The sequence below is a fragment of the Falco peregrinus genome, chromosome 6 (assembly GCF_023634155.1).
Source record: "Falco peregrinus isolate bFalPer1 chromosome 6, bFalPer1.pri, whole genome shotgun sequence".
NCBI lineage: Eukaryota > Metazoa > Chordata > Aves > Falconiformes > Falconidae > Falco > Falco peregrinus.
Window position 1 is genome coordinate 10,392,124 of NC_073726.1, and position 23,136 is coordinate 10,415,259.

Genomic DNA, 23,136 nt, shown 5'->3' on the forward strand with positions numbered 1-23,136 from the left:
GAAGAAGTGAATGGGCTGTGATAGTGCTGGTGACAAGACAAGCATAAGGATGCATCTTGGAAGGGGAGTCAAGAGACTGACCTGGCTGCCAGGAAGCACCAGGGGAAAAAAATCAGCTGGGTGCAAATAAAATTTCTGGAATACTGAATTCCTCAAGCTTTGATTAAAAGAATGAAAACTCACTGCTCACATTGCACAGGCACCTGGTGTCCTTTGTACACAGATCCTGAATGTCTCTGATTATATAAAGAGGCGTGCAGCTGGGTGCCAAAGGTGCAGTAGACTTGGGATTTATTGCCCCTTTTGCCTACACAGATCACACTGAAATGGGGAAGGCAAGGGGGACAAATAAATTTTACTGAATAAACAACATTCCCATTCCCAGTTTTCTTCCCTTCCTACACAACCAATACTTTTTAATCATCTTGTGTCAGTACAATGTCATGCTCTGTAATAACAGTGCGAGATGAATCTGCTTATCTTTGACAGCACAAACTATTCCTGCCAGGGTTTTGCTCAAAGCAAGTGCTTCTCTGCATCTCTGCAGACTGGCCATTTCCTTGCTGCCAGCTTCTGCCACACCAAAAAGATAAACTGCTTTGTACACAATGATGATCTTAATGCTCTTGCTTTCATGTAACTGCTCTTATCCCTCAGGAAGAATCTCCACATGCTTTACGAACATTGCCAACAGATTTGCAAACTATATATAGAAATCATTTCACTTGCTACTGATGTACAGACATAGGGTGACCACAGCAGCTGTTTGGAATTGCATCGCGGTATTGCTCAACAGGTTTGGACAGGAAGTAGAGGCCACTGTACTGCAAAGAAAGCAGCAGAGGAACTGCTGCCTGTACAAAAAATGTGGGGTTTGGAAGTGCGGTTTGAATGGGATGCTGTTCAGGCATCTGCAGTTAGCCTGTTCTTTCCCACAAAAGCACGATAAAAGACGTAACATCTGCCAATGTAAGCATTATATTATTTGTAGGGGTATTTGCAAATACACCATAATTTGCATGTCCAGGTCAAGTAGTTATTGAATGATAAGTGATTATAAAAACTCCATGGATTTGATCCTTTGTTAATGCCTTAGTCCCAGATGGTTCTCCAGTGTAGCTTAGCCAAACCTACAGTTTGTCATTCAGATTAAAAAATTGCTCTATTTCTTTATACACCAAGAGCAATACAGGTATTTACTTCTATATTTAGCATTTCCTTGGGTTTTGTAACTTTTAAGTGTGTGTTTATTAAGATTTTTTTAAAAAAAGTGGATCCCAGCAATATAAACAAGTGATGTAATTCATAGGGAATTAAACACAAGTAGCAGTAGTAACTAAATTCTCTCCTTTATTGTCTTTATTTATGTCTGTTCTTTAAACAGTCCATATTAATGGTGATGGGAGTTCTGGGAACCATATCTACCAGGTGCTGAATAGGCAGACAAAAGGCAGTGGTTTTGCCCAATAAAATGTAGAGATTTCTACTGAAAATGTGAATTTTGAAAATTAAATTTAAATATCTTGCATGTCACCAGAGCTACACTGTCTATCAGTCTTATGACTACTAACCATTTACTAATATTTTACAGCTTTTCAGGAGAACCACAAAACACAGGTTCCTCAGGGAATATTTCTCCTGAACTAAGTACTTCTTTTGCTGGTGCGGGTGAGACTTAAGGGAGCATTTCAGAGAGAAAAATCTTCCCATTGCAATATATACCTTTAAAAAATTATACAGTAATTTGGTGCACTTACCCATGTACTTCTTTCTGATTTATCTAGCATTTGTCCTGGTAAAGAATCAAGATGGATTTCTTTGAGGACTGTTCCATGCATTTGGAGACAGTGTATTTTTGAATCAAGGTCATTATCTACAGGGTGCAGAAGAGGAGTATGAAGGAAAGACACCTTGGGGGGCAAGGTGTCATTTTTAACTACTGCAGCCTAAATAATTTCCAAGAGAAAGGTCTGGAAAAGAACAAGGCAGAATAGGGCCATTAAGGCTGAAAATCACTTTGGTTGGAATTACCTTTCTTGATACAATTTTCCTGAGCAGACGCCTATCCATCCAAAGGCTCATAGAAAAGAAAAGTAGGGGGAAGGCTTTTAAAGGGCTGATTTAGCAGGTAGACCAGACTGTGGCAAGAGCACACCAGGAGGCAAAGCTGGTTACACCTGGTTGATAGCCAGAACAAGGATCTGCACTGCCAGCTCCCAAGATTAGACGGTAGCCAGCGCATGGAAGCTGTAAGGATAGCCCACACAACATTATGGCCCTTACAGGGAGTAGCTGGTCGTATACAGAACCCACGACTATAGTTCAGTTGAGCTATGGAAACACAGCTACAAAGTCCATCTCTCTCGTGCTGCAAAGATTGACATAACCAATGTTAAATGTCTGGCTCCTTGGCGAGCTCATCAGTCTGGTGCAGCTGCTTGTGTCAGATTTTATGAGAAACAGAGACCAATTGATACCTCTGCCCTCAAACATTGCCCCCAAACCAACAGGAGTCCCAACCCCAGAGCATGCCTGAATCAATGCCAGGGCATTTAATTACTTCTAGTCAACGTCGCCCATTGGGTGGGCACGCCATGGAATTGGGTTGTGGTGGAACACCCCATGAGTCACACCCAAATAGCAGAGAAAATTAAATCCCAGCATTGCAAGGGTTCAATCACAGTCAAAGCACGGAAAAAAAGGAGTAGTTTTTTCCTACCAATTTCTTCTTCCAGCTGGGGCTGCTGCCTTTGCCTCTTTTTACACAGTCACCAGTCCTGGACCAGTTATGTTTCCTGCTCCCACAACCACGTACTGAACTCCATAAAAGTAGCATTCAATGGTCTGGCTGCAAAACATAGGGGTCAAAAGACTTGTGTTCAATTCCTAGCTGTGCTGTAAGCATGACAAGGGATAAACAGCTCCCTTTCTGTGTCTATCTCAGCTTATATTCCATTTAAAACAAACTCTTGCCCCTCCTATCTCCATTCAGTTCACAACTGCCTGGAAAGTATTAAAGATGTTTTCTCATAACGTAGTACTTTAGCATCCAGGGAGGGAAAAAAAGTCTTCAATAAATAAAGAACTTCAATGTTGAAGGACAGAAAAGCTTTAAAACAGGATTAGGCCACCTTCAACTACAAAAAGAGCCAAGATGTATTGCTTAAAAGATAAACACAACAATATCATCTTTTTAGCTTGCCTAATGATACTCTCAGGACTAGTTTATGGTATTTTAACCACTTGGGACAATGCTCTGTCCTAGAGCTGAATGTTTTGATGCTGCAGGCAATGTAAGTATTGCCTGAGGCGTGCATGGAGTCCTAAATATAAACTTTGGCCCATGAACTAAAATTACTAATGGAATTTGGCTCTAGCCACAGAGGGGGTTTAAAATCTCCTGTCTAAAGCCCTATTTGATCATGTTCCCTTTGCTGGTTGCAGTATACCATATCAGATATGTGACTACCCAGATTCTTGCGTTGTGGTCACTGTATTCATTAAAATTACTGCTATGTAAGAATTATTAAGGCTGTATTTCTGTTTAGGAATTCCCCCACAGAAATACCAGTTTATAGGTCACGCAGCGTATATGCATTTATCCTGGTATGTCCAGGATGTATTGGCCAGTGGAGCCCTGACTGCAGACAGCCCTGTTGGGTTCACCGGGCACTCTGTGCTCAGCCCATGCCTGGAGCATCCTCTTGTCAGGGGCCTGGCCCAGATGCCAGATATTTAGAAATTTTTCACAAGTGACCAAATTAGTTTTCATCCTGGCCAAAACTTCCGGCAAAAAAACAGAGGACATGTTTTGCAAAGCTGGATGAATAGGAGCCCTAGTGAGAGCAGAAGCAGCAATTAAGCCTCCGGTTCAACCCTCATTACATGTCCCAGACCAGTTATTTTCACCCCTTCCGCTTGCTCCTGTAAATCTGTTGTGAGAAAGAACAGACCCACACAGGACTGGCATGTGGAATTTGCATCTCTGGCTGCTAGTATGACATATGACAATGACATCCAGCAAATAAGGGGAAGTTCTGAAGAACAGGGAGACCAATGCAGGGCGTAGGGCTGAAGGATGCTTCAGCTGACCCCTTTGGTTTGAGTGATAACTAGCTTATTTCTTAAATTACATATTTAGCTAAACTCTGACTATGCCCTATGTATTCCTGACATCCACCAACTGAAATCCTTTCTTAGGCAGGTTCTTTTTCTTTTTTTTTCCCCCAAGGTGGAAGGGATGGTACAACAGCAACAGGAGTAAGTGCAATCCACTTTTAATAGAATAATTTACAGACTATTTAATCAGATGTGTTTTTCTCTAGACATGCAGAAGCACACTGTGCCAAGCATATTACAGCATGACTGAGGGCGGTGTTTAGTCTGAACGAAAAGTGATCTGTCAGAACTGTAGGATCCACAATTAAAGTTCTGACATTGCAACATTTCTCAAACAAGGGGATATGCTGCTCAATTGCCTGGTTTGTTTGCCCATCCAAATCTACTCTGTCTTTAAAACAGCCTACTTTAAAGGCCCTTCAAATTTTTCCTTGAAACATGCAGTACTGGCACACACAGCAGTCATACTTGGGAGCAAACATGGTGCAAAAATAGCTGAAAAGAATCTTTTCAGTGTTTTGTTTATAATAGGACCATGACCTTCAAAGTAAAAAATTTGCAACATTTCAGGCCAATTATATGACAGAGACATGCGTTTTTTCTTTGCCAAGGTAATTTAGACATTTATTTTCTTTTACAGATAAACTACTGCCACAAACTGAGAGCAGCAATTACCTTCTTCATTGTGAAGTCCCATCATGAAAATTTTTCTTTTATCCTTTATTCATCCGAATTCCCATTTAGAATGCACTGTTCTACATAATTATTACAGCATCCTTATTCTGATTTTAGCCTGTATTTGGATAATACAATGTTGTGTGAAAAAATGAGCTGTAATGTACTAGCTTTGAAGAAAAATTTGTTCCCATACAAGAACTATTAACAAGTATCAGAATGTTGTGAATGCGTATGAAACACTAAGCAGGTCTTTAGCTAGTAAAAAATAGTGAGGAAATGCATCACATTACAGACTATATGCAATTATTTTAAAAAACTATTCTAGATTTATCCCTTTTCCATACAGATCATATTCTTTGTATAGGATATAGTTCTTGAGAACTGGTGGAAGTGGAAACTTCTTCATGGATGACAGTTTCTGGAGTCTCCTTAACCCCAAGAGTTTACGTATTTTCAGACGACAAAGATGTTTCAAAGGGCGAGGATTATCTAAAAATAGCAAGAGAAATATGGTGCAAAAATCAATGCCATTAACATTCTCGGTACATGCTCTAATAAAATTAATATCAAAATCTATTACCTTGGGGCATTATTGTTTTGTCACTTCTGAATAAAATAGCATTCTTTTAACTTCAGAATTGTGACGATACACAATGCGCTATTAACCAAACTTATTCGATCAGATATCTGCTTGATATTATTGTCTCACTTTTGGAAATATGCACACTGTACTCTGTCTCCGAAGCACCCATCTGAATACCTAAACCAGGACTTTATTCAGTGTAATCAATGGTAACTGATGAACGACGTCTCCTTTCTCTAGGTGCCCCTTTTAAAAATTGCATATTGAGGCCAGCCATGGCACCTCCCATTTCTGCTGTATCAGTAAGGCACCAGGACCAGACCTTAACATGCTTGGGCCTGCTGAGTCTTCTAAACAAATACTTCTTATCAGACTTTACATCAGTCAAAGAGCTCAGTTTAATTTAGCCTTCCTGAACACAACAAAACTGTCACCATACCTGAAATACCAGTAGTTAAGACTACCAAATTATTTGAATGTTCCTGTGACACTAACAAAAAAGGAGTTCCTCTGCATGCCAGTGTAAAATACTGAAACAAACTGAAATACAGGGTACCAGTTTTAAACCTAAATATTTTGGGTTTTGACAGCTGATGTTAAAATCAGATTCTATTTAAAATAAATAATAAAAAAGTAAAAGAAAATTAAATCATGCAAAGAGAATGTTTAATACATTCCCTAACAGGTTTGTTTAAATTAAGGTGGGTGAAACCTATCTCTGGTGCCAACAATGGTGGCAGGTCCAGGCTCATGTGTACAACTTCAAATGTAAAGCATACATAAGAAATATTATTCAATTACAGTATTAATAATGGCAACTCTAGATGTCTATCATGTAAGTCAAGAGCTAGGGAATGATGGTACACAGATTGTGAAGGCACACTCATTGTCAGCACCTACCACCTTGAACATAATGGGATCTAAAACACGCTCTTACCATCATCTTTGAACAATTAATAGACTTGAAAGATCAAGGGAGCAAAAAGGATGGAAGCATGAGCAATATTTGTCAATAAAAAAAGTTGTGCACCATAGCTGTGCAATGACTAGTGTCACATGGGTTAATGAGGAGTTTGAGAAGTACCTCAGTAGTCATGCTCAACTAAAAGAACTTCCCACACAACAGTGACATTTCCTGTGACATCAGTTCTCACCAGCTGCACGTTTGCCATATTCCAGTCCAATTAACTAATTTATGACCAGTGGCAATAGGTAAAGACCTGTCTCAATCTGAGAACTGGGTAACAGGCACAACCTTATTCTTAGCTAGTACACATTTGGACTGCTGAAACACTTTGGGTGAGTGTGACTTGACAATACTGTGACTTGACTGACAAAACTGATAAGCAGGTAAAGTCTCCTATAATAAAAATCAAAACATCATTAACTGGAAGTTAGATATTTACCCAAAATCTGACGTATCTCTGTCCATTCTTTCTGTGTTTCTAAGACAAACTTAATTTTTGTGCACAGAGGAACATAATCCATGTAATCTATAAAAATACGAACCACTTTTCCCGCTAAATGTTTCAACCAAGGAACAGCAATAAAGTCACAGAACTGAAAGGGAAAACATATCAAGTCATAATTTCAATATCTGTGTAGAGGAATGCCAAAATAACACATTTTAAAGCTATTACACGAGATAATTTAAACAAAGTTTTAGCAATGACCTTTAACAGTCAAATTGATGTCTAGGTAAGTTACTTAAAAACCATTTTCTTCCATGCTTAACCTTTGTAATCCTTTAATTTGTCTGAACAGTCCTGAAGGCCAATAATTATTGTAACATTGCTTTAATTTATGGCACTACTTTGTTCTTTGGAAATGTATCTACTCCGCTGGTTAGAATAGGAACAGAAATTCCAGAATCCTGCCTCATGATTTCTCAAAATCTCTAATATATGAACCCCAATCTAAAACCACTCCATGTACATAAATCTTCCCTTTCTCAGAGTAGAAACTGAAAAGTGGCTGGTTTATTTTTATGGCATTTTAAAAAAGGATTTTGCCAGTATGTTAATCTTAACCGTGCATAATAATCTGGAATGTCTCAAGTTGGCTAATGAAAGAGTAAAGTGAAGAGAAGGAAGGAAGGTAGGTATATATTTACAGGATTATCCTTTATTACAGAAGAAGTCCATCCGGGGAGAATCTCTTCCTCTGGAGTTGACCACACAAAAGAATTTCCAAAGATATCTTGATGCATACAGTCAAAACACATCTCCACACTATATCCGTGATTGAGCAACAGCCTCAGCATCACCTCATCATTCAAAGCATACTGAATGGCACTAGGGAAATGCGTGTCATTAACCAACATAAAGTAGCAATTGACATTTGCTCCGTAAGATAGGAGCAGCCTTACAATTTCATGGTTGCCAGCTCTCACTGCCACAAGAAGACAGTTTAAAGGGTCCTTGTTTGGATTTGCCCCTGCTTTGAGTAATATTTCAGTGCAAAGAACATCATTGTTAGAAACAGCAAAATAAAGTGCGGTCTTCCTTTCATCATCATAACTATCTGAAATGTGTTCAGCCAAGAGAGTATTGACATCAAAACCACTCTCAATGAGGAGCTCTAGACACTGCGAGTTCTGGCCATCTGCTGCTGAGTGTACAGGGCTTAACCCACTTTTCTGGACTGCAGTTTGGGATGTGACTGGAATGAGATACTTCAGGGCCCTAAAAAACAGTGAATAAAACTAGTTAGGCATTGCTTCCCTGCATGAAGAAAATGACCCCCATCCAGCGATACGCTGAATTACCAGCTAAGATACTTTACACAAAACGATCCAAACACAGAAACACCAGTTTTGAGCACTGTCAAACAGGACCTTGTATTTAAGTTGTTTCAGTGGTTTTCACTTCTAAAGCGTGTGTTTTGCATTTTGCTTTGTTTATACTAAAAAACACTTAAAAGTTAATTCAAACTAATGTAACATAGGCACTTCTGAAATAAATGATCTATACACTTGCAAGTTTACTACAGTGGTCTTCAACGTGACTTTGCGCCACACTGTACCTTAAAGAAAAAGTAAAGCCCAAACTCATACTCACAGGTAATGCCCCTCATAAGCTGCTTTGTGTATGGGAAGCAGTCCTGCCTTATTAGGCACATTGCCACTTCCTCCATATTCCAAAAGAAGAGCTATGCAGTCTGGATTCCCTCCTCCGGCTGCTTCAAACAGTACTGACGCACCATCATCTGCTAAGGCCTGGACATCTCCACCTTGAAGGACACAGAGTTTATCATTATATCCAAAGTGATTTGCAGATCATCATAAAAACAAGCCCAGAGTACTTTCCTCTTCATTTTCAGATGCATTTAAGTTAAAGCTTTAGTAAAACAAGAAATACTTATTGTGGCAAATGCAAAACTCAAAAGGCAAAACAAGAGTTGGACAGATACAAGTCCAAATGCTCACCTGAGTGGGGTGTGCTTTCACTGTAAGTGTAACTGAGGATTTTCAAAGTTCTGGCATATTTCAAAAATACTTCATTCCATTAATCAATACCAATATATACCAATATAATACACGGGAGGGAGGAAGGGAGGGGAGGGAGGGGTGTAAAGAGAAATAAAGAAGGGCAAGAAAGGCATGCATAGCAGTAAGACCCTCCTTGACTGAAATGGATTGGTATCAACTCTGCCACTCCTTTCTCATGCATTATGGAAACACGTAAGCATCGCTCCAGTCTAGCAGAACACTCATATATGCTTCCTTTCCTTCCAAGAAACCAAATCTTCTCATTCATCAGTACTCTTTCCTTCCTTTTCCATGACCACTCTAAACCACTTCAGCAACCAGGCAAGACGTATGCTGGTGCAGAGCTGTTTCCCTTTTACCTGACTACATACCTTTATGAATAAGATGCTCCAGCACATCACAGTGACCATATTCAGCAGCAACACCTAATGGTGTTACTCCATATCCATCCTTAAGGTTCACATTTCCACCATTCTTCAGAAGAAGAGCAGCGATGTCTTTTCGTCCTTGTTTTGCAGCTTCATGCATTGCTGACCAACGTTTTACACACGGCTGGTGGATACTACAGTTGTGTTTAATCAGAGTGGATACCATTTCAAAAGAGCCCCTTCTTATAGCTTGAAGATATTTTAAAAAGGAAGAAAATAATACAATTACATTTCCAGGTATGTTGTCCTGAAAGTTAAAGGCATCTAATAAGTTCAGTGAAGTTTTTCCTTGTGTACTGATAGGAGGAAATTAAAAAGGTTTCCAGTCCTCTGGGAATTCAATTTACTGGAAAATAAGCAATAATGTCAGCTGCTCGGGAAATCAAGGTAAACCAACACAAGCTGGAAAATATGTCAGTCTGGAACACAGAAGGCAAAAGTAGCACCGCTTTGATTCTGAGAAAGCAGAAGCAGACGTATCACAAGGAAAGCAACAATTAATATAGTATTCAAATACGGTCCTTACTTCTAAAGTTGGTGCAAACATTACAGGGACCCCAGAAAATTCCACCTGTGACTTTGTCACCTGGTAACTCTATTCCTAGTGTGTACTCACTGGCTGTTCTCTGCCAAAGTACAGTTGACACCTGTCATACTTAAAGGCCACATTCTGCCCTTTTGAGATTCCGTGGTTTTCATGGATAACTACATCTGCAAATTATTTACATATAAAATAGTGATCCTGATTAAGAGTCTAATTTTACTTCTGAACTACACTCTGGAATAGCAGATCTCTCTACCGACTGCTGGGGCAGCTGCAGGAGGTAAGCATCATAGGGTTAGCAAATTTAACTTTTGTGAATGTCCCATTACACAAGTAAGAAGGCTTTTAAGAGGCAACAGTCTTCATAATTATCCGCAATTGCTTTGAAGTAGATTACTACCAAATGTACCTGGAAGCAGAAATCACCCCACTAGATAGGTATTTCTTCAGGCCTTTCTACTGAAGAGCCCTTTAATCCAGAGCTTTAAAATTAAAAGGGGCAATTAAATCATGAGCATCATCTATTATTGTGTTGAGCACCAGATCCTCTATTTCACTGAGACTAAGACTGAAATCTATGATGCACAACAATATGTACATCCACATTTTCAGCACTAAACGACAGAAAAAACATAAAAAGCATCACGTAAGCTGTACATAGCTGACAAATCTAATTTTCAGGAGTTTGTATAGAGAAACATTTAGGAAAATTAATTGTCATTACAACGGGGAAAGACCCTTTTCATAAGCTCTAGTTAACTCTTTGCAGGGTTCATTAAAAGCCAAGGCTGAAAATAACTTAAATGTGTCACAGACTTACGATTACTGAAAAGAGCTGAAACAATGCAAAGCAAAACATTGTAGAGGAACCCTCTAGAAATGCCTCAGTGCCTTAAAATGTTAATATGGTAATCGCATCTGATGGAACAAAAATTCAGATAACTGAATATTTTAACACTGATTTTTTTTTCTCTTTTTTTTTTTTTTCTCAAACTGTTTTAATTTCACAGATTTCTTTTCCTCAGAAGAATGGAGATGTTTTGACATTCAACAGAAACTAGAAGCTAATATAGCTAAATTACTCATGTATAGTAAAGCTCATTTAAGTCTACCAGTAGCATAAAATCTTCCAAAGGAATCATCTTTCTTTAAATTGAGGTATTACACAGAAATGCAGCTGAAGCTTATTTTCAGTGCAAGAGGGGAAGGAAATGAGATGGGAGATTTTGACACTGAAAATACCTGTCTACCTCTGAGGAAATCACCTGATAAAGCTAAAAATCTCCAATAACCTCCAGAAAACACACATTCAGGTTAAAGCAACAGCTTATTCTTGTACCATACTTGTACTTTAAGATTGCCAAATAGGCTGGTAAAGGTCTTATGGCACCTGAAGATACAGAGAAGGTACCTTGAGCAAAGAAATACATGCCATTTTCTTAGGACCAGTCCAGCAATCACCTAAAGCATAAGGAGCATCCTTAAGATCAGCTCAGTGATCACTTAAAGCATAATGAGTGCTGAACTGAACACTGGGTATGTTTCACCAAGAGCTGGGCACTTAGTTTCATCTAAAAAGATGACCAGCATCTAAACCACACAAGCCAACAAGAGCACTTGGGTGAGTACTTAGCACAAGGGAAGCACTGCTTGCTTAAACCTAGGGAGAGGAGGCAGTTACCGATCAGAAGTGGAGTTTCTCCTTTGTCATTTGTGGTATTGGGCCAAACACCCTTTTCCAGCAACGTTCGTACATTTTCCACAAAGCCAGCTTTTGCTGCCAAAGTTAATGGCGTTTCTCCATCACATGTTTTGTACTCCCACATTGTTTTATAAGATGCTAGAGGTGACAGAACGTAAAACAAAATTAAAGCACAAGGTTGTTAACACATACACATATACCAGAAACCCTTAAATGCTAAGTCTTTACAAAAAGTACTTGTAGTTATGTTTAACTTAAGTTAACTAATACTGCCAAACATGCTGAATCGCTAATTTCTGCTCTGTCTGAACAAAATGTTAGAAATGTTCCAAGTTCTTTGCTGGTATAAATTTATGCAACTTTCCCCAAAAGAAAATTTGCCTGAATACTTAAACAACATAAGCAAGATGCTCCATGGAAGATTTGATCATTCTTTTTTTACTAAACAGTTCTAGCCTGCTGTTGTGGATGGCTGTTCATTGTTCTATGTTTCTTTGCTGCTCCCCTTATCTTGTGGGATATTTTTACTTTACCATCTAAAATGACTTCAAGTATTTGCTGAATTGGCTGGGCTGCAGCCTCATGCAGTGGAAACCACCCTCTTTCATCAGCTTCATCCAAAGCGTATTTCTGTTTCACAAGTTCTTGGAGCCCAAATACTTGACCTTAAAAAATCCAACAGATAAATGAGATGCAGTTGGGAAAATAACATACGGAAAGCTCAGTTTTGCAAAGGGACTATTTCATTTTAGGGTTTTTACCTTGCTTTATGGATGCTACAATTTTCCTATTTTCCTCACTAGGTGGTACAAAACTATCCAAAAAAGAGCAGAAAACAGAAAATATAAACAAGAAGTAGATGCATTATATTATTTATTGAATATTTTCCATTAGGTCCTCATCTGAGCCAACTTTCCTTTGAATACATAAACTACAATCTTGATTAGCCTTGTGACCTCCTAAGTTAAGTCTGTTCTGTGGACCTTCAGAGTACCAAAGTTCTCAAGTTAGATGCAATTCCTGTTGCGGGCTGACCTGAACGAACTCCTAATTTGGTGAAGAATTCTGACGCAGACTAAAAAACTGTATTTACCCCACACTACAGAAATGAGCCCTTAAGATTCAGAAACCTTAGACAGCAAGTAAGAATGAAAATGAATGAGAATCAGAATGTCAATATTCACTAAAGAAGGAGAGTTTGATGATGTCAGTGGTACCATTTTCCCTAAAAAAAAAAAAAAAGAAAAGAAAAAAAGGAAAAAAAGGAGTTGCAATGTTTTTAAGAATATCATTTAAACATCCATGAGATTGAATTTAAATGCTGGTGCCTACTAGTTCCTTGAGATATTTGGTGATAAAAGCATATTAAGAAATAAATCAGATTTAATGATTTACGAAAAAAACCAACAAAAACCAGCCAAATAACAAGAGTACCCGGTGGCTCTGCCTGAGAGCCTTCAGTGACAAGGGAGATTCCAGTCCTACAGCAGGAGCCCCATGAGGGCCCAAACCTTCACGAGAGCCCACAGGAAATGAGGAAAGGTTAACAGTCCCCCAAGACTTACAGTTCTATGTCCTCCCATCTTATACGGGGCAATCTACAAAATGTATTTATGGGACTACTGCTGAAAACCTTCTGTGAAGATGAAGTTCAGCTCTGTTTGACACATACACTTTTTGTAAGAATGTGAATGGCCTGAAACGCTAAGGGAAGTACTGTTTAGCCAAGCAAATCTCAGCTCCCCATGTAGCTCAGCTGAGCCCCACATTTCTTAATCACGGGAACCACTCTTAACCGTAACATTAATGTCACATATGAACCCTCACTGGAACATCCCTGTGGGGTTTTTGTTATTCTTCTGGTTTGGATTTTTCTTGTACATGTATGTATCCGAGTGCACAGGGAAAGCCTGGGACACTGTTACAATAACAGAACAGATAGACTACTAACAAATCCAAATCCATTGCCTTTAAGGTTTGAGGCTTTAGAAATGTTAGAGAAAAACAAAATCAGCATTTCTATTCTGTTTACTCTTTGCAATCATTGCTTCAGACAGTGCTTCACTGACAGGCGTAACAGTCTGACCTGTTTTAAGCATGTTAAAAGGCACTAAATATCCATGTATCAAAACACTGTTAAAATATGGCATAATCTCTAACATACATTGAATCGATAGTACCTGTCATTATAGCTGGAAGACACTGGTGGTTTGGCCCCATTTGATTCTTGAATGCTAAGCTGTATGGCATATTCAGTGAGCAGATCTTCAACCAAATCTTCTCTTTCATCCATAATTTTTTATGGTGAGCTATAATGATGAGCTGTTTGCAAATACACACAAAAATATACTGCTAAAGATCATAAGGGTCATATCTTGCTTAAGGTATTTTTATAATAAAATCAGGTGTTTCCATAAATTTCTTTTACTTTAATAATGTTTTGGTGAGTTTATTCCTATTTAAATATGATTAAATTCCTGTTTAAAAATGGTGATAGAAAAGAAAACAACCCTGGAAACATTTAGTACTAGACATGCCATTTAGGAAAAGCTCTTTTTATTGTTCACATGCTACATTTGTCATCTACAGGCAAATACTGGACAATCTGTGAACCATAAAAAGAAACTTCTCCTTTTTAGAAAGCTGTGGTCATCAAGTCAGTGAATATATGATTTCCATAAAAGCATGAATAATGAACAGTAAACAAAGTCATCACCTCATGAATTATTCCTATCAAACACAGGCATTCCCAAGGAATTCATGAACATAAACACATACATATACATTTAATAATTACAGACACAAGACCCACGCAAATTGTCTGAGAATTATTTACAGAGAGGGTCTGCAGTTCAGAATGAAACACCTGACCAGCTCTAAGGGTGATCACACATTGCACTTATTCAGGATTTACACAAAAATCAAATTATTTTAGAGAAACTCTGAACTGACTTGACTCATGGGGAAAGCGCATTTTTCCCTGCTTCCTTCAGCCAGAGCAGCACTGGCAACTGATACAAGGTGGATCCACCAACCAGTGCTCTTTGGACATGGGATTCCAGTATGCGAAAGTCCACGGCATGGCACTACAGTTCAGGTGGTGACATGTCATCCAGCTGTTATTTCAGAACTCTACTGTCTTTCAAGATTTAAAATGAGACTTATAAGATGGGGACAGACTTTTTAGTAGGGCCTGCAGCAATATGAAAAGGAATAATGGTCTTAAACTAAAGGAGGGTAGATCTTGACCAAATATAAGGAAGAAATTTTTTACAATCAAAGTGGTAAAACACTGGAAGAGGTTGCCCATAGAGGTGGCAGATGGCCCATCCCTGAAAACATTTAAGGTCAGGCTGGACGGGGCTGTGAGCAACCTGATCTAGATGAAGATGTCCCTGCTCATTGCAGGGGGGTTGGACGAGATGCCCTTTAAGGGTCCCTTCCAACCCAAACCATTCTATAACCTCTCCTCTCCTGGAAAGGGATGGATGTTTTCTCAAATAAAAAATAAGGGATTTGAGGGAGAGACAAATAAAACACAAAAGCTACTTTATGTTAATATAACAATGTGCAAGATTTTTGGAATTCATGGACAAGTGGTTGTATAACAAAACTTTACAATGGCCTTGTGTCATTATTAATTTTAATGATCAGTAATATATTATTAAAAAAACCCCACACCATAAACACTTGCAAGTCTTCCTTTATTTTTGCACTGCCAAGGTATGGTTTGTGAAGGCAAGCTAAGGACTTTGGAATCTCTGCACTACTTCTGCAGTCATGAAGTTTAATGGACAATGACGGGAGTTCAGTATACAAGCCCAGGTGATGGTCAAGCCATGCCAGAATTATTTTCAAGGTGTGAGAGCAGTTGGAAGGCTCAGTGTATTAGTGACGGACTATGTCAAACCTCTGAACTATACTTACCAGCTTAAATTCAGACTGCTTGTATCACCAGTTTTAACTGTGGCTTATGTTCGCTACGCTTTTTGCTAGTGATATCACATCAACCGAATGCCTTGCTAGTAAATTGTAACTATAATGGGATGGTCAGGAATATTGCTCTTCACAACATCTTCCTGTAGGTTCCTGAAGTGTACAAGGTAGTATTTATATATCATAAAAGATATATAACGAACAAAAACTTAATACATGCCTAGCTGTTGCTACCCAGGTTTTAACATGTGGGGTCTGGGTTTTGCCAAAGTTTCTCTGTTTGATTCAATCTTAGTGGCTTAACATGTTTATCCTTAAATCAGACTGGGGACACCAGATGTTGAATTATTTTTTTTTTAAAGTTTTAAACTACTCCTCCCCCAGTTTATAGAGTAATGTACTGTATCTACCACACAGAACACTTTATCTTCATCAAAGTGTTGCACAAGTATTAAACAATTATACTAAGCATCTGTAGTGCGTTTCTTACAGAATGGCATTGTGGGGTGTCCTAGTAATTTTGCAAATAGAGAAGGAACATGGTAAAAATTATTTGGAGCACATTTTCTGAAAATGGTCTTCAAGAGAAACTGTTAACCAGATTTCTTTTTAGACTAATTTCTGCATTGCTCCTGTAAATAGTAAGTCAACCAAAATACCACAGCCAATATTATAATCCCATCCACAAACAGTTTACTACTTGGTACATCATCATAAAGCATGTAAACCAAAAGTAAATTACTAGGGGTTTACAGTCAGACTGACTCAGAAGTTAAAGGTCTTGGATTCAGATTCCCATATAATGCAGTTTCCCACTTCTTTCAATATGTACTGGAACCATGACCCAGGTTTTTAACTGCAAGGATGGACAATCTGATGGGAAGTGGAAAAAATATCTCCACTTTAGTCCCATTTTCTCTGAAGGAAAAAATATACAATTTTGGCCTTAACTGCCACCTCTGACTGCAAAAATCCTCCACAAATAATAAATAAAAAAAAACAGCTCACAGACACATTTTCATTTGGGTCTTATAAGAATAGACTAGACTTTTACATTGCTCATAAAAGGCAATCCTTTTGTGTCTCTAATCAAGGCTTCAGCATAAGAGTCTAAAAGATTTCACACATAAATCTTCCACATCTTGCATAATGTTAAATCTGCCGCATATCATATTAATGCTTACAAGTTCTCAAAGTTACGTTCTGGCATACTGAAGTTTTGCTAAAACTTCTCATGCAATAAAGATGTCAGAAATTACTGAGCAAGCTGACTGACATCCTGTTGGACAGGATGGACAACACAAACTTCTCCATAATTCTAAAAAACAATGACAATGATGTTATGAAATTCTTACGATCAAAACTAGCTTAGGAAAGCCTATCAAGTTTGTTGCAGAAAAAAGAAATTAATAAGAAGATGGGGGTTTTAAAATATAGTTTGCTTTATGCAGAAAGGAAGGTATCCCATGTCAAACTTCCAATGTGTAATACAAAACACAGCAACTTCAAAAAGTTAAACAAAACAAAGCAGCCAATCATCTTTTCTTCCTAAATGCTGTCACAAGTTTCTTATTAACCAGAATGTAAAATTCTCATCATCAATAAGGCCGTGAAACTGAGCCTCTCTTCGTCATCTCTTGTTGGCAATGCACTTTGCTGACATGCGTGAGAATTCTGAATTAAGGTTCTTTTGTGCGTTTTTCTTCAGATTTTCATAAACCCTTTTCTAATTCTGATAGAACCTTAAAGCTTCCATCATTTAACCCACAAATACACACTATTCTGATGACTGACAAACCTATTAGACAACAAAGATAAAACCTCTCCTGGACTAGCAGTTTTAGAAGTGTATCTCAATAAACATATCTACAGCCTCTTCCTGCCATCACCTAGAAGGGAAGTTCATTTTAGAATACATTGACATTTCACTGGCAGCTGGGATATGCTCCTAACGAGATCAAACAGTTAATTTACATAAGGGAATTTATTAAGGAAAAGTCTGTAACATCCATTATCTTGTTTCCTCCACAACAGCTTAAAGACAAACATAAGCTACCTCCCCTTTCTTCACCTTTCGTTTTGAAAACCCTCCATTTGAAGACTTCATGCCATTGCTGAAATTTTTGAAGCATCTTCTTAATGAATCATGATCACCTTATCAGATCCACATGGATGGACCTTCATGCCCTGCAAACTCTAATGAAGTTGCTGTCCTTAGGAGAACTATGACTGAAAATTATTATATTACAGACCATCATATTGTATTTACCCTACAGCCTGAACCAAAAAGACTCCCAAAGACTTTCACAGGCCTGGCCTTAAACCCTCGCACTGCAAACTCTGAAAAAAGGCTGTTTTGGTATGTTAGTGTCTTTATGAAGATGTTCACATATGGTTTAGTCCTGTCAGATGATCAATACCCTCTGACATCACAGATTCCAAGAAGGGTTAAGAGCACAGAGCATCTTGCAGGATAGTAATTTAGTAAGAAAATCCTTTTGTTTTCAGAAAAACGTATTTCCTTTCTACCTCCCCTTTCTCTCCAAAAGATTTGAGGAAGAAATCAGTTTAAGGTCATCATAGAAAAGCATTTTTTTCCCCTGGTCATATAACTTCCATACCCATTTAGTCAGCCAGCTCCTGCTTTGCTGTATTCCCCAGGCTGATTATGCCACAGGCAATGTAAAGCTCTGCTTGAACACAGGCTTAACCAGACAGGTCTCAGATGAGCAGTATTTCAGGATTGTTATGTGTACTGTTTTCAAATTACCTTATCCCAGAAGAATTAATAATATATTATAAAATGAGAAAGTTGGTAAATTGGCAAGTGACTGTAACATGGTTCAGTAATTATAAGGCCAACAGCTCACCACAGCACAAGTGCTGGACACATTGCCAGGGGTCTATACGTGCTTCGAGAGCCTGATTTGCGATATCACTGCTGGTAATAACACTGTGCTGAGGTGACAAGGTCCGACTGAAGCGTGGATGTTCCACTAGGATCACAGTGGAATATAACAACATGGCTGGTACACTGAGCAGCAGCAGAGACACCCCTGCTACATTTATGTGACGTGGCAATGACAACACCAAAAACCTCGGCAGGAAAATCTGCCACTCAGCTATGGAAATTTCACAATTACCAGACCCAGGCACTAGATCACTAGAAAGAATTGCAAATGCTTATTCTAAACAAGTTTTACTTTTTGTACTACCAAGAATGTTTCCTTAAACAATATTTTGAGTAGACTGGTATTTTCCTTATATTTTTTCCATTTATGCCTGAAAAACTAGGTATTACTTCTTGCTGTTTTCCTTAAAAAAAAACCAATAAAAACCCAGCAACTTTTGGTCTCTTACAACTAAGTTACTGTTTTTTCATTGAAAAGATTCTGAACTACTTGCTAATCATGGAAATTGCATCTTTCCTTGGAAAGAAGTGTATCAAGCATTCATCACTTTTGAAAACATAGGTATAAAGCTAAAGTTATGTGAGTGTTAATGTTATTCTAATTTCTTATCCTTAAAATAAACTAGACAATCCTAGCTTTGCTCTCTATAAATAGAAGGCCTTGAGGCATGCAAAGAGGTTATTCATAGCAATAAAATAATTAATAGCGGACTAAATTTGGACTCAGTCTATTAAATATTACAATTTTAAACTACTTCTCTGTTAGTCTAACTGGCGAGCATACCATATATTCTCACCTTTGCAACCCATTATCTTGCCACTGTTACTCTGGGGCCTGCATTTTGAACAGCCAGGAACAGTGCCCTGCAAGCTGATGTGTCCTGTGATACTTCTAAAATTAAATACCCAGTTGCTAGACAAATTAAGGTCTGACCTTGTACAACTGTAACATAAGCAGACTTGACCCACAGGAAAGTATTACACATGACTTCTCTAAAATCTTGTCAAATGTAACACGAGGTCTAGATGGTATAATAAGATTATCTGTGCCCTCATTGGTTCAACAACTCTCATTAAGAAAATAAATTATTTGCCAACTTAGTCTCAAGGGTCACATTAACAAAATCTGGTAACATATTTACATAAATTAAAACAAATCTGGGAAGGTTTAGCCTCTAACTAGTCATAGATCCCACCATATCACATCAGCAAACACTAAAGTGCCTCTCTCTCCGAGGCTGGTTTGATGCAAAGCTTTATAGATTCCATGACAGCCAGTTATAGCACTTATTTGACTAGATTTAGTAACTTCAAATTGGACAAAGAAGCAGGAGGCATGGCACCACAGACAGCAGTGATGCAAAAGCAGAATAACCCAAACGAAGCCTCAAGAATAGCAGTACCCGGTAAATTAAATCACAGGGATGGGACGAGAAAGAAGCTGGATACCTACCACTGATGCAGTAACTGTCTTGTTTTGGTTTTAACCAATTAGTTATTGTCTTTACCAAAATAAACAGACAAGAAGGAAACAAAACAAACCAAAACAACAAACTTCCAACTTATCTTTAATTGTTCTGATGAAATGAAATGGTACACTGTGAACTCTTCTGTGCCCCATGATTCACTTGCATTTATAGAACCATAAAACTGTAAGCTTAACTAAGGCACTACATGCATCTCATCTTTGGACACAAGATCAAGAAAACCATTTACTGATGATAAATAATATTCATTGCAACTTCTTTTGCCAGTGCAACTTAAGTAAGTGTGGCAAGCCTCCAAAAAAAATCCAACACAGTACAACAGAAGCAGACAGAAACAGTGCTGAGACACTGCTCTACTGTTGGCTAAGAGATAAGAACAGAAATATACCTAAAGCATAAAATAAAAGAACACAAATGTTTTAATTGCTTACCTTGAGTTCTTTCATTTCTTTCACATAACCAGGACACTCCAAATAGTATATATCCACATTACAAGCACGGCATTGTTTTGCTTTTCAGATATTTTTAATAATATTTTGCATTGCTATGTAAATGGTATCTGATTCTGCTCTTCCAACAGCTACTAGGTATAAATCTATCAGTCAATTACGCTCCATGCATGTAAAGCCAGAACAAGACTCTTGTCCAGATACCAAATCGTATGGCAATTTGCAAGACTTCGCAGTGAGAGAAATTCATTGGTGAGACAAAAAAGGGAAGAGAAGTCACAGCTATAGCAAGGTCTTCTTAGGGCACCTACGCACTGTATATTAACACACAGGATAATATTCCTAACAGACTCACCACTGTTAAACAGATAATAAACTGTGATATGCTTCGTAGGTGGTTTGGGTTTTTTTTTTTTTTTGGAAAACCAGGTAATTGTTGAAGGTACTCTAATAATACTTCTTAGGTCTTGGGAATTGTTATATTTTAAAATCAATTATGCACTGAAACAGTTTGGCAATTTGTGGAACTTCCTGCTGCATCACTCCTGGATTGATTTCATGAACTGATTCATCGATATGGCTTACAATTTTTCATTCTTTGTACTACGATGGGGCAAGGACACTTATATGCTTGGGTTGTCTAAACAGATGGTTAGAACTATTGTCTGATGCTAACTGAGCTAATCTGGTTGAAGATGATCACCAGGCACAGAACAATTTGTGCTGTGGTCAGTTCAGTCAGGAGATAGATCATCTGGCTGGACCATCACAGAGAAGGTAAAAACACAGGGATGATCCAATAAAAAAGGCAGAAAATTTTAAATAATGTAATTTTAACAGGAAAGAAAGATTCTCAGTGCCTCAAAAAGAAACTCCAGGTCTTTCTGACATGATGTTCAAAGTACACTCAGAAATGGAGAAGCGCAAACTCTGAATTCTGACAAAAACTGTATTAATCACTTTGCTTTAGTTATGGAATGGCAGTAGTTCATGTCTTATTAATACAAGATCGGCTTTCAGGGAGAACTCTATGATATTCTGAAACTTGAGTTTGTTGGGTTTGGTTACCAGGTATAGAAAAGAGGAGCTCAAAGGCAGGCCAAAAGGTTTATTAAGAAAAATTTGTCCAGAATAAATAACACAAAGTTACAACACAATTATTATCACATCTTACTCACTATGCAAAATTCACCTGTTAAATTAGCAGCTAGGCTATAAAGATCTAAACTTAATAGAAGGACAACTACATCTTAAAATAGATGTTATGTTTATGTCCACCAATAAACTTTTTGCTCTTTTCTCCCGTTCTATCTGAAGTCCCTTAATAGTCTGTTTTTGTCAGTATTTTACAGTAATTTTTTTATTAACTGATCACATTAACTCAGAAATTACCTACTTGACATATTCCATTACAGTGAATCTTATTTTTGATTCTGCAGTTAATCAGCTACTTTTAACACAATTTGTCAAACCAATTGCACAGCTAAAATTTGTAGATGGTGTATGCATGCTTCATTTTATTAAACAAATTCCAGAATACTTCTGGCTATTCTCTGGGATAGAAAATTATCAACCTCAGGAACACCTGACTGATAAATACATGCACATACAACCCTTTAATATAATAACTTTACTAAAAATACATAATATTCTAATTGTTTATAAGCTTCTGCCTTATTTCTAAATTAGATCCTATTCCCAGGCATAAAAGTGCTTACTATTACACACTGCATTAGTTATCAATTGGAAGGTACTTATTTTTTACATGTATGTTGCAGAAAACTAGAATTCATGCTAGAAACTTCTGCAAACCCTAAACACACTCCATAAAAGAATGAAGGAAGCTGACACATATTCAAATCACATTTACTACACCAAAATCTCACCTTGAGCGTACATAAACAGCTTTATTTCCAAGTACACATTAGACAAAACTGCTCTCAGCAGCAGCCAAACATACTTCTGAAGCTTTAAGGATTGCCAATTCGTCTAATGAAGGACAGCTTTGAAATAAACTCTGAAGCTTGGACTAAGCTTAGAATCTGCAAAACACTTTGAAAAAATAAAACAAAAACCTATGAACCTGTAACAGATTTGAGAACTCGTTACTGGCAGCTAGCTACCACTTGGCAAAAACAGGTGCTTTTCAACTACTGTCACCTGCCGACAGAACACATCAACCAAACATGTACTGCATTTTTACTAGAAATGTGCTAAAAGTCTAAATGCAACATTTCTGTGACACATTTCTAGTAACAAACCTTTCAAAAGATTATTCCTCATGCAGAAATTTCTAAGTTCTGCAAGCTGATCACAAGCTGTCTTCAACAATTTCGTCTAGACAGCTCCCCTAACAGAACACGCTTATATTTAAAAAGGAATATTCAAATCTATGTAAGTACAGCAAAGCATGAACTGTAGCGTACTGCTACAGCTTACCCAGCCCACCTAAAAGCACTGGGCTCCAAAATTTGGGCTGCCTTCGGATCGGGGACCGCTCCTGACCAAACACTGCGCACAGGCCGGCCTGTGTCGGTTTCAGGGAGAGGTGTGAGGGGGCAGGCCCTGCGGCCTGTCCCCAACACGGGCTGCCGCGCCGGGGAGGCCGGGCTGCGCCCTGCCAAGGCTGGGCAGTGCCCGCGCCTGCCCTTCCCCCTGCGGCTCCACAGCCAGGGCCCAACCGCCTCTCCCCCACCGCGCCCGCACACCACACTGTCAGGCTTCCTTCAGAGCAGGAAGCCGGGCCGGGCCAGGCCGAGCCGAGCCGAGCCGAACACAGGCCAGCCACGCAGCCGCCGCCGGAGCAGCG

The 23,136-nt window shown here is 38.5% G+C and overlaps 1 protein-coding gene across 2 annotated transcripts; it reads right to left on the minus strand.

The window, feature by feature from the left end:
- Positions 1 to 4,714: 4,714 nt before the first annotated feature.
- Positions 4,715 to 23,096, minus strand: ASB15 (ankyrin repeat and SOCS box containing 15). Of its 2 annotated transcripts, none has more exons than XM_055808181.1 (11): positions 23,036 to 23,096; positions 22,214 to 22,379; positions 13,725 to 13,866; positions 12,306 to 12,358; positions 12,078 to 12,209; positions 11,524 to 11,682; positions 9,242 to 9,487; positions 8,440 to 8,611; positions 7,494 to 8,064; positions 6,787 to 6,940; positions 4,715 to 5,286 (listed from the first exon to the last, which is right to left on the minus strand). In XM_055808181.1, exons 3-11 carry the CDS (start codon positions 13,835 to 13,837, stop codon positions 5,114 to 5,116), a joined length of 1,773 nt encoding a protein of 590 aa, XP_055664156.1. In that variant the 5' UTR covers positions 13,838 to 13,866; positions 22,214 to 22,379; positions 23,036 to 23,096; the 3' UTR covers positions 4,715 to 5,113. The 2 variants fall into 2 exon arrangements, with proteins under 2 accessions (XP_055664156.1, XP_055664153.1); XM_055808178.1 differs by adding an exon at positions 20,310 to 20,555 and having other exon boundaries at positions 22,214 to 23,090.
- Between the last annotated feature and the right edge of the window lie 40 nt (positions 23,097 to 23,136).